Genomic DNA, 10,879 nt, shown 5'->3' on the forward strand with positions numbered 1-10,879 from the left:
AGAGGGATGTTTGCTTTCTGTTAAAAGAGGGAGCACGATCACTTTTTTACTTAACTCCACAGCACCAACTTTGACTTTAGGCAAACCAGGATTCTCGGATTTGCGCGCTCAGGCGGGGCGGGCATTTTCGGTCCCCGCGGGCTGCCGTAACCTGGGAAAGCACTGATTGGCTGAGGCGGGAAAGCACCGCCGCGTGGGCAGCTTCAGTTTCAGTTTCGGTTCCGCCCCGTTAGTCGGCTGCGGCCCGGCCTGTGGGGCGCCTGCAGTGGGGTTCCAGATCCCGGCCACGAGGTGAGCCAGACGGCCGCGCGCGCCGTTGGAGGCCGCAGTGTTCCGCTGCCTCGGGCAGGGCTCGGGGAGCCGCAGCGTCGCGCCCGGACAGGCCGCCCCTGCGGGCGCCAGGAGGGAGCGCGGAATCCGGAGCCTGCGGCGGCTGGGCCCCGCGAAGTGCCGCGCTCCCCCTCATTCCTCGGCGCGGCGCGGAGGGCCTGGTCGTCGGCGCCGGGATGACGGGTCCCGGCCCTGAGCACCTCTCCCCGCAGGGCGCCTGGAACGCGCGGTGAGCGCCGGCTTGGCCCCACCCAGATGGCTGCCGAGACCGCGCGTGCTCCTCGAAGTTCCGCCGGGAACCCCGACCTGAGCCCGGGAATCCGGCGGGACAGCGGACCCCGGACACAGGGCCAGGCTTCGCCCGGTTTCCAGGGCTGCAGGGACTTGCCCGGTCTCCACTACATCGGGGTGGCTGCGCCTGATCCCCAGGAGTTACGAGCTGGACTGGCTCGCCTTCCTGAGTTGTCCGGTTGGGATGCCCACAACTGAATGGTGTTCGGTCCTTCCACCGGGGCTTTTGTGTGTAGGTGTACGCGCGCCTTCCTAGCAGGTATCAGGGTCTCTAGAATTAGGGTGATGCAGGTAATCTTGATAGTGATTTAGTGTGTCCTCCCCCGCCCCTTATTAACGCAAGACGGTTAGAGAAAAACTGAAAACTTAGTGAAAACAAAAAGTTTAGTGAAGAAAATAATACTCATGGAACCCTTTCATCTACAACCATGTGTTTTGCTCTTGTATGTGGTAGTTTCCGATTAAGCCAAGACTGCACCTATTTTATCACTTAACAGTATATTTACTTTTCCACTTTCATTTAAAAGTTATTCCTAAATATCGTTTCTAATTTTGTATCTTCTTTTGATTGGCTACCCGTTCCATCATTGTGTAGGTCCCGTAAATTATTCAGCCGTTTCCCGGCTGGGGGATTTAGGGTGTCTGAGAACTTTCGCTTCATTTTGGTATCCCAGATGATACTTCCATAAACTTTTTTTTGAAGCTGTAATTCAGTTTATTTACTTGGACTAGATTCTGAGGAGTGAAATTAGACTAGATGCTGTGATCTAATAAGGTCTCTTTAGGTTTTCATACACATTGCCAAAATTGTTTTCTTAAAAAGTTTTGATAGTTTACATCATTCATGTATGACTTTGCCTGTTTCACCAGAAGCATAGTAGCTCGTAATACATTTCTAATGCTTCAACTAGCAAGGTTGAGCCTCTTTTTGGATTTTTTTTTTTACGGTACTGTCTGGCAGTTTCACTTGTTTGAGTTTTGTGCAGGAATTTCCAGAGGATTATGTTAGTGTGTGTGTGTGTGTATTATTGGAGTTACTGTGTAGGACGACTGAATGTTAGAGCAGGATGATCATTGAGTGACCATCCCGCGTAACCCCCTTATTGTGCAGATGAGGAACCTGGGGCCTTGAGAGATGAAATGATGAGTTATCCAAGGCACACAGCTAATTAAGTAGCAGAGCTGGGCTTAGAGGTCAGGTTTCCTGCCTCTCAAGTGAGTACTCTGTGCTGGGTGGTCTCTCACTAAACTGTGAAACACTCCTTATTAGAATTTGAAAAGATGTTTATATCACTTGGATTATTGTGTCCTTTTAGAATTGTACCAAGTAACAGATTTTAAGCATCTGAGGGATCTAGAACACTGCAAAATGAGAAAGTGAGCATTTTCATGGCCAGGACTAGAAATCTGTTATTTAGCATGGTAACCACTTCAAGATTTTTTGATAGTTTTTAGATTCTCTATTTGTGGGAATAAAATATCTAATAAGGTTTAATTTATGCTCTCTCATCTGGTTAGAGCTTAGTCGTTGGTTCTCATTTGTTGTACCTTAGGGTTTTTTTAAAACTCCTTGTTTCCTTAAGACCAGAGAACAGTGCTTTTTGATTTAGGGCTCAGCAGAGTTTCTCAACCTCATTTTGGGGCAGATAGTCCTTTGTTGTGGAGGGCCGTCCTATGCTTTGCAGAATGTCAATCGATATCCCTGACCTCAACCTACTAGATACCGTAACAGCACCCTGCTCAGTCAAGACAGTACAAAATGTCTCCAGACATTTCCAAATGTTCCTGAGACTGGGATTTAAAATCCCCCCAGGTGGAGAACCACTTGCTTATAGGAATTACTTGGGGAACTTTATAAAACAGAGATTACAGTGCCCCTTGCCCAGAGAGTCTGACTAGGAGTAGACTTCAGGAATCTGCATTTTAACAAGCATCTCTGTTGATTCGGATGCAACTGGTTCTTGGATAACACGGAAACGTTTTTGTTTTCTCCATCTTTCTTTTATTTGATGCTCAGTAATAGAGATATTACTATGCTATAGCTGTTTAGGTGCGTGGATGATACTGTGCTAGTCACTGTACCCGTAGTCTGGCGGGGAGGGGAAGAGACAGGGATTTTCCTTGGCACTGCCCTTAAATACCTCTTCCACAGGCGTAGGCAATGTGCTTAAGTACCAGGGACACCAAATGAGTAAGACATTTTCCCTGTCCCTGAGAAGCTGAGAATCCACTGTGGGAGACTGGTCAGCAAACAGGACAGCTACAAAACAGCCTGGTAAGGGCCCTGACAGAGAGTGGAAAGAGGTGCTCTGAGTGCATGGAGTACTGACTCACGTGGCCCTTGGGAGGCATGGAGGAAAGTAGCCCTCTACTGTGTGGGGTGGAGGGCCAGGTGTTCCATCGTCTTGGAAGGGAGGGAGGTAGAGAGCTGCTCTTCTCAGTGTCTGATGCCCTCTCAGACACTGATAGATCAGTCTGGAGCTGCATCTGCTTGGGTTGTAATGTTACGTTTCATTGCAACTTTTTCTTTTCAATTTTTTTTCATCCTATTCTGTAAATACTCTAAGAGTAGGTGGAAGTTTACAGGTAAACATTGCCAAGAAACAAGGATTTGCATGTCTTCTGCTCAGTGACATAACTCAAAATCACGTTAGATATAGTTCTTTCCATTTGACCATTATACTTCTTCACAGGCCAGTTTATAGTACTTTGTCACTGTGGGTATTTTCCCCTCAGTGCTACTTCTGTCCAGCTAGATCTCTCACTGTCTCGATGGCTGTTACCCAGGTTTAACAGGATAAACTTGACATAGTCAAAAGGGCAGCTGTACCTTTGAAACGGCTTGGGGCCAGCTTTAGTTCTGCTCATCCCCTCACAGGGTCACTGTGTGCATTGCTCATGAATCTCATGTGGCCTGGCACATGGTTGGGTGAGTAAAATTTGGTTCATTTTTCCCCCCGTTCGTTAAAAAAAACCTCTGCAGTTTGCAGGCGTTCTCATACTAGGCCTGTCATAGCTTCAGACAGAACACATACTGCCTTTGACTCAACAGCCATTTATGAAAATAGGTCATTTAAACCAAACCCGAGTAGGAGTCGGGGGAGGGAGGGGAGGCGTAGAGGGTGATTCTGGCTTTGATTTTGAAGAGCAGTTTTATCAAGGTGACCTGCAGAAAGGAGGCCTTTTTCCTCTTAGGTTCAAGAGGCTTTTCTTTTGCTTCAGAAATGGTCAGAACTGTTCTTTCTGCCTTATCCAATTTAAAAGATGAAAACTTAAAATTACGTGAGCAAAGTGATGGGACAAATTGTGGTGTCGAGACCAATCTACTCATACAAAATGGATTTATGGGCAAGTCGTTAAGTAACAGGGAGTACCAAGGAAGCCTAACGAAGATGAATGTACAAGATACGGTCTCCTAAAGTGATGGGTAGACTCCTCCTTCCAAATAACTAAAAAATGGTCTTTTCAAGAGATTTAGCACAATGTAGATATTCTAGAGAATAAATGAGAAGCTTGGTACTAGTCTGTTTCATGTGGCTTACAGTCTTTTGAGGGAGAAAAGACTCGTATAAAAGAATTAAAGAATATATGGGGCTGCCTGGTGGCGCAGCAGTTAAGTGTGCACGTCCCGCTTTGGCAGTCTGGGGTTCGCCGGTTCGGATCCCGGGTGTGGACATGGCACCACTTGGCATGCCATGCTCTGGTAGGCCTTCCACATATAAAGTAGAGGAAGATGGGCACGGCTGTTAGCTTAGGGCCAGTCTTCTCAGCAAAAAGAGGAGCGCTGGCAGCACATGTTAGCTCAGGGCTAATCTTCTTCTTCAAAAAAGATTAAATATGATAGTGTTTATAAGCATGTTAGCAGAGTGTCAGCATAAAATAAACATTCAGTAAATGGTGGAGGTGGTAGTGGTTGTCGTGGGTACACTTACACTGACTGTGCGAGACTGTAGTGACAGGTGATTGAGAACAGGGCCTCTGTAGACACAGGGCTCTTCTCTGTTGAGGCTGTGTCATAGGGTTGTCCTGAGGACCGGATGAGATAATGCATATAAAACACTTAGCTTGGTATCTGGCTCACAGTAAGTACTGGAAACGTTAGCTGTCATGTTGTAGTAGGAGTGGAGGTAGAGTAATGCTGAGGCTTCGTACGTGGGCCTTTGATACTTGATTTCCTATGAATATGTTCGGGGCTTCCAGGCTGTTTTGTTGAATAATTAACTTTTGTCTTTTCCTTTATTGCTCCCTTTCAGATTTCTGATCAGGATTGTTAAAATGAGTCTGCGGAAGCAAACCCCCAGTGACTTCTTAAAGCAAATCATCGGACGACCAGTCGTGGTAAAATTAAATTCTGGAGTAGATTATCGAGGTAATATTTTCATGCTTTATCTTCACTGGTGTTAACTAAATAAGTAAATGTGACACTGATTTCTATTAACCACTGAAATGTACCCAGTAGACCAAAAAAGCATTGGTTGTCAGCCGTTTTTATGCCCGTTTCTTTTTCTGCCTCTGAGATGGTTCCTTTTAGAGCGATAGCCCTGAGAGCCCAGTGTGTGCTTCTGACTTCCGGTGTGATTTGTGACTCCTGTCTCTGCTTTGAGATGATGCGCACCTAAGTTCCCTGGTCACAGCAAGGGATTCCCAGTCACCTCAGGTGTGAATAGCTGGATACTGAAGAACACCTTGGCACAGCAGCATTTGTTTTTGCAGAAGTATTTACGATTGGCAAGCAGCTGTTTAGATGGTATCATCTTACAACATCAGCTTCCACTTATATACTATGTGACGTAGCTGAAGCCACCTTTCTGGTCTTGTAGAGAATGCTCTTTTTAAGAGGCTATGACACTGCTGAAATTAACTTTGTGGGAGGAATGGCATCAAATTCCATTTTTTAAAGTTACTAAATTATTAATCTTTTAAAATTAAGATATGTTAAATTACTGGGAGTGTTACATAGGTGCAGATAAGTAATTCATTAGCAGAGTTTTAAAGCCTTTTCTTGGTCTCTTTTCTGAATGATAGTAATCTTTTGAGCTTTTCCCTCTTTCCATACACGCAGCTTAATTTTATTGGGAGCTTCCTGTGTGTCCAGTGTGTGTTAATCACTTTAATTTTTGTTTTATCCTCAAATCAGTCCTTTGAGATCTCTGTTGATTATCCTCACCTCATAAGGGAGGAGCTAGGACTCTAACTTGACTCAGAAGCCTTGTTACGAAATCACTTGGCTGTTTATGTACTGCTTTGGTTTCTTGACATTAATAACATCTCCAGTTTAATTCCATTTTTGTAGTGGAACTAATTTATTTATACTGAATACTGAGACATTGTAAAGTCTGTAAGTACTGCTTCTCACCCCTGCACTTTTGATGAGCCCAAAGGAGGTAACAGACTTCCAGAGATTTGAGTATATTTAACAATCGATTAGAGTGTGGACATCGTGTTCAGGGTCTTCTTAGTACCCGCGTCATTGGGGAGATCAACCAGCCTGACCTTTTGCCTGACCTTTTTTCTCTATACTCTTTAGAGAAAATTTTTCTATTTATAAAGGTAATATGTGTGTTTTTCTTTTTTTTTTAGAAATTTCAAAGCAAATAATGGAGAAAAGTATTTAGAAGAAATCAAAACTCTCACAAAATTCTACCATCCACAGATAATCAGCCTTATCACTTTGGACCTGTCTCCATATAAACATAATTTCATGAAAATGGGATCAGCTATACATGCACCCTGATTTTTTTTTTTTTACATTAAAAATGCATTCAGTTTTCTGACAACATAGTGTTTAGTGGCTGCATAGGAGTACGTTGTATGGATGTACCACAGTTTTGTTTTTGTTTTTAACCAATTTCCATTAATGGACATTTAGGTTTTACCAATTATTTTGCTATTTTAAACACTTCTGCTCTGTTGACATGTATCTTGAGCACTTGTCCAAGTCTCTCTTTAGTGTAGATTCCCTGGGCTAGGATTTCTGAGTCAAGCAGCATGCCAAATGGCCCTCCCCCGGGGCAGATGGGTTCATCTCTAGGTTCTCATAACCCTTTGTTTTCGGCTTTTCCATTCTCATTGGCAACAAGTAATATCTCATGTTATTTATATTTCTTTGCTTACTAGTGAGGTTGAACAACTTTTCACATGGGTACTAGCCATAGTTTTTCTCCTTTTATGAATGTCTATTCACGGCCTCTATACTGGTGAAGGGAAATGTTGTACACTTCTGAGAGCATTACTGTAAAGAATGCTCTTATTTATGGTTAAATAATAAAGAACCTTGCTCTCTGTAGCAATTTCTATTTAAGTTTGAAGAAAACTTGTTGTTTTCTGTTACTCATAGACGTTTATCCCATAGAGAAGGGAGGAGGTTACAATTCCAGCCTCCTGGAACCTTTTTCTTAAAAATCTTTGCTCTGGGAATAGATATTCTTATTAGAAGTGAATGTCTCATTTTTAAATGCTTTTGATTAATTTTCAAACAGATTTGCATATCGTGTCTCAGAAGTTTCTTGTTCGTTTATGCTTGTGGTTTAGATGAAAAATAATACAGCAGGAAATAAACTATAAAGTTGTATCTCAAGCTTTCTTTTGATAGGAAATAATTGTTATTAATTGTTCCCAATCCTTCTGATTCTTTGAAAGTTTACTGCTTATAGCAGAATTCTCTTAGATGAATGCCTTGTGCTCTCATCACGCACACACAATTTTGAAAAGAAACTTTTTTGTTTAGAGGATAATGGGGGCAGAAGCAGAGAGTGAGGAGCATGTTAATGAAGTTGAGACTAAATGAAACTATCGACTTGGTTAATTGAATCAAATTAGTAGTATTTGTTTTCTCTTACATTTTTTTTTTCCAGAAAATACCACTTTAACTTAGACACTCAGAGTTAGAGGCTTATGTATTTTCATCTTTTGGGGAAAAATCATCAGGTCAAGTTTTACAAAATTTATACCATCTTAACACAATTAAAAAGATTCACTTGAACAGTTTCCTTGAAAGCTCCCTAGAATGTTTTTGGCCCTTTTTCTATATTAGTCTGGAGTTGAAAATATTATAACTGTAACAAAACAGAAAGGGATGTGTTATAATCCAGTATGTTGCCCTGTATCCTCAAGCTGCTCTTCACTGTGAGTCACAGCTTTAAGATGTGCTTTCAGGAGCACCTGCTGTCTCCTCTTCTATTATCTTAACAGATTGTGGAGCCTTCCTGTTAACCCTGGAGTCCATTCATCTGCTGCAGTAGATGTTGTGAAAGGATGAAGTAAATCTGCCAGACCCGTATTTCAGTTAGTGGCTAAAGTAAGAAATGCCACTGGAAGTGAGGCGTCTTGGCTAATGGTCATTTGTTTCTACGTAATTGCCCCCTCCTGTTTTTAACTTTCAAAGAATGGCATTTTATGTGGAATATTCTTACTATGTCACTTTTGTGAAGACTTTAAAAGTTGCTGTTGTTATCACACATACCATGAGGGAAGTGACAGTTGTTTCTCCTTCTGGCAGTGGGTGCACGACGGCTTTCGTACTGTACGCTTCTTAGCCTTCATTCAGATGGGCATAGAGTAAAGACTTTTTTTGTGCCTCAGTCTATTGAGTTTCATCTAAAGTGTGAATTTTTATATTAAGCACGTAAGAGCTAATGAATAAAGAGATTGTCAGCTCTAAGGTATACCCTGTAATTTTCAGATCTTTGCTTTGTATCTCTTCTCTTGGAAAAATCTGTCTCCAGGGGTCCTGGCTTGCCTGGATGGCTACATGAATATAGCCTTGGAGCAGACAGAAGAATATGTAAATGGACAACTGAAGAATAAATATGGGGATGCATTTATCCGAGGAAACAATGGTAATAGTCCCTCACTCTACAGTTGTACGACATCCAAAATAAGCCCTTTTGTTTATAATCAGGGTCACCAGCAGGTTTTCTAGGTAGTTTAGAAGTTCAGTTTTAGTTTTGCTTTATTTTTAAATTCTTGTTTCTCAGCTCTTCAGCGTGACCAGTTCTTTTTTAAATGCTTTGTGGAATTTTGGAACTAGAAATTCTCTCCTTCCCTCCCTTTACTGCTGAGGAACTGATAGCCATTGCTGTATGACCCAGAACTCCGTTCCCTTGAATACGGTTTATTATGTTCCCCCAACACTGCGTCTTACATGGCAAGCTGGAGCTGTAAGAATGGCCACTATTTCCCTGCTATCTTTGGTTTGCATCATTTGGCAGTTAGCTTGTCCTATTTCTCTATTAAGCATTCAGATGCTTTCTGTGGAGATTTATATCCTTTAGTTTGGCAAAAATGACAAAATAGGAAATATGGATCTAAAGCGACTCAGCTTTTTAACAGCTAATATATTGCTGTAGTTGTTATGGTTACTTTCAAGTACTTTGTTTAAAAACACAGTATCAATAAAGTCATATTTGAATTTTTTTGTGGGGATGGTAAGACATCAAAACTGTTGAATTATTCTTTGACCCATCCTCACTTCTTGGTCCCATCCCCTAAATGGAGCCCTGGGACTCTTGTATTTGGATTTTTAATTAATGTGCATTCTTTAGTTCTGGATAACTTCTTCAACCCCCTTAACAGTTGGGTCTCTTTGCTGTGAACTAAATGTCCTGACTTTGTTATAGGTGTTCTGTCTGCTGTTCTTCCAGTACCGTGTTTCTTCACATCATATCTTTATATACATCTTTTGCTTGCTTTTTAGTCCTTCCAACATGAAGAATTTCTTCTATTTTTCATATTGTTTTTATTTGACTCCCTCCGTTTACTAAGAAATGCTATGGTTTTTCCCCATCTCAGGACAATTGGTAGCGGCAGTCACCTGCAGGTTCTGTGAGAGGTGGTAAGGTAGATTCTGTTACATGCACACTACATCTGGGACTTGCCCAGCTTCCCAGAGGCATTTTTACTGTCATTCTTATGCTTCCCTTCATATAACTTTTTCTGTGAGGTAATCAGTGGTAAATATCTGTAGATTCCCAATTTCATATCCTTGGCTCTTAAACAGGATCCTGACTTATTTGATTAATCTGTGCTGCGTCCTTTAATCAAGAAATCTCTTAATGTTCACTTTGAACAAAGCTGTCAGAATCTGAGTAGGCATGGGGCGTTGGAGGGGAGGTGCACCTCGAGGGAAAGCTTGACCGGAGTGAGCGAGGCATCATATTTTGTCTTATTCTTATCTCCCCCATATCCTAAAGAGTTCAGTTGAGGTGGTCACGAGAGGACTAACTAATCAAAACTTTGGATAACACCAAAGGTTGATAATTTTAACAGAGGACTCCAAATAAAGACTTTGGTATCTTTAAAAAAAAAAATAAACTTCCAGGTCTTGTTTTTCCATTTAAAAAAGTAAACAGCAAGTTTAGAGTTTATGTTGGGGAGATGGATAAAAATATTTTCTTTATTAATCTGAAGTCTAGTCTGGTAGATTTACTGATTTACTTTATTACAAGCGTAATTATTATACCTATAATTACAAAACATTCTTAGAGTCCGGGGACTCTCACACCATTTTATTTTATCTTCCTGGTCACAATTTGCAGTCAGTCAGATGTGTAGCTAAGACTAGAACGCAGTCCTGTAAGACATCAAATCCAGGTCTAGATTCATAAAGTTAGTCTTTTGTAGTTGTAGAATTTGTTGTGTGGTATGAAAACTCCTTTTAAATTTGCAGAAGTGTCAGACCAAAATCTGTTTGCTTTTAAAACTTAGTATTCTGATACCTAGGAACAGTTTTTTTCAATTTATTTATTTCTTCTTTTCAGTGTTGTACATAAGTACGCAGAAGAGGAGGATGTGAAGACGCCAAGTAGAATACTTTTCATTCATACTTGGATATATTTTTAATGAAATTTTTGGTTCTTTCATGATATAATCTGTCCTATTTCATAATAGTTGGTGATTTGTTCATTGACATGTGGATAAGGTATATGTATAAAATTGTGGATTTAATTATAAAGAGTTCTTTCATATTTAAGTTTTAGTCATTTTGTTTTCCCTGTATGTCAGTGTGCAGAACACAAAAAGAATAAAAAAAAGAAAAATCTGTTTCTCTTTATACGATTTTTAACTTAAGTTTCAAGCAGTGTCATTTGATTTGATTGCTTTCCCTATTCGGCTGACTAAAATGATGTGTGTGGTGATAATTAAAACATTTTAGAGACATCTTTATTTATCCCATCCTCTTCTATTTGCCATACAAAATACTTGAGTGGAAATGTTCTACAAAGGCATCTGGTTTCATTCTGAGGCTAATAAAGGTCCA

At 41.1% G+C, this 10,879-nt stretch overlaps 1 protein-coding gene across 1 annotated transcript; it reads left to right on the forward strand.

Moving 5' to 3' along the window:
- Positions 1-341: 341 nt before the first annotated feature.
- LSM6 (LSM6 homolog, U6 small nuclear RNA and mRNA degradation associated) lies at positions 342-10,672 on the forward strand. Its single transcript, XM_046657089.1, has 4 exons — positions 342-559; positions 4,875-4,990; positions 8,346-8,459; positions 10,380-10,672. Exons 1-4 carry the CDS (start codon positions 507-509, stop codon positions 10,412-10,414), a joined length of 318 nt encoding a protein of 105 aa, XP_046513045.1. The 5' UTR covers positions 342-506; the 3' UTR covers positions 10,415-10,672.
- The last annotated feature ends 207 nt before the right edge of the window (positions 10,673-10,879 follow it).

The sequence above is a fragment of the Equus quagga genome, chromosome 3 (assembly GCF_021613505.1).
Source record: "Equus quagga isolate Etosha38 chromosome 3, UCLA_HA_Equagga_1.0, whole genome shotgun sequence".
Taxonomy (NCBI): Eukaryota; Metazoa; Chordata; class Mammalia; order Perissodactyla; family Equidae; genus Equus; species Equus quagga.

Excerpts from the sequence above, each read along its gene's own strand:
- LSM6 (XM_046657089.1), top strand. The coding sequence starts at position 507 with ATGACGGGTCCCGGCCCTGAGCACCTCTCCCCGCAGGGCGCCTGGAAC. Across the intron at positions 560-4,874 it reads CAGGGCGCCTGGAACGCGCG|ATTTCTGATCAGGATTGTTA; the intron begins GTGAGCGCCGGC and ends GCTCCCTTTCAG. Across the intron at positions 4,991-8,345 it reads TTCTGGAGTAGATTATCGAG|GGGTCCTGGCTTGCCTGGAT; the intron begins GTAATATTTTCA and ends ATCTGTCTCCAG.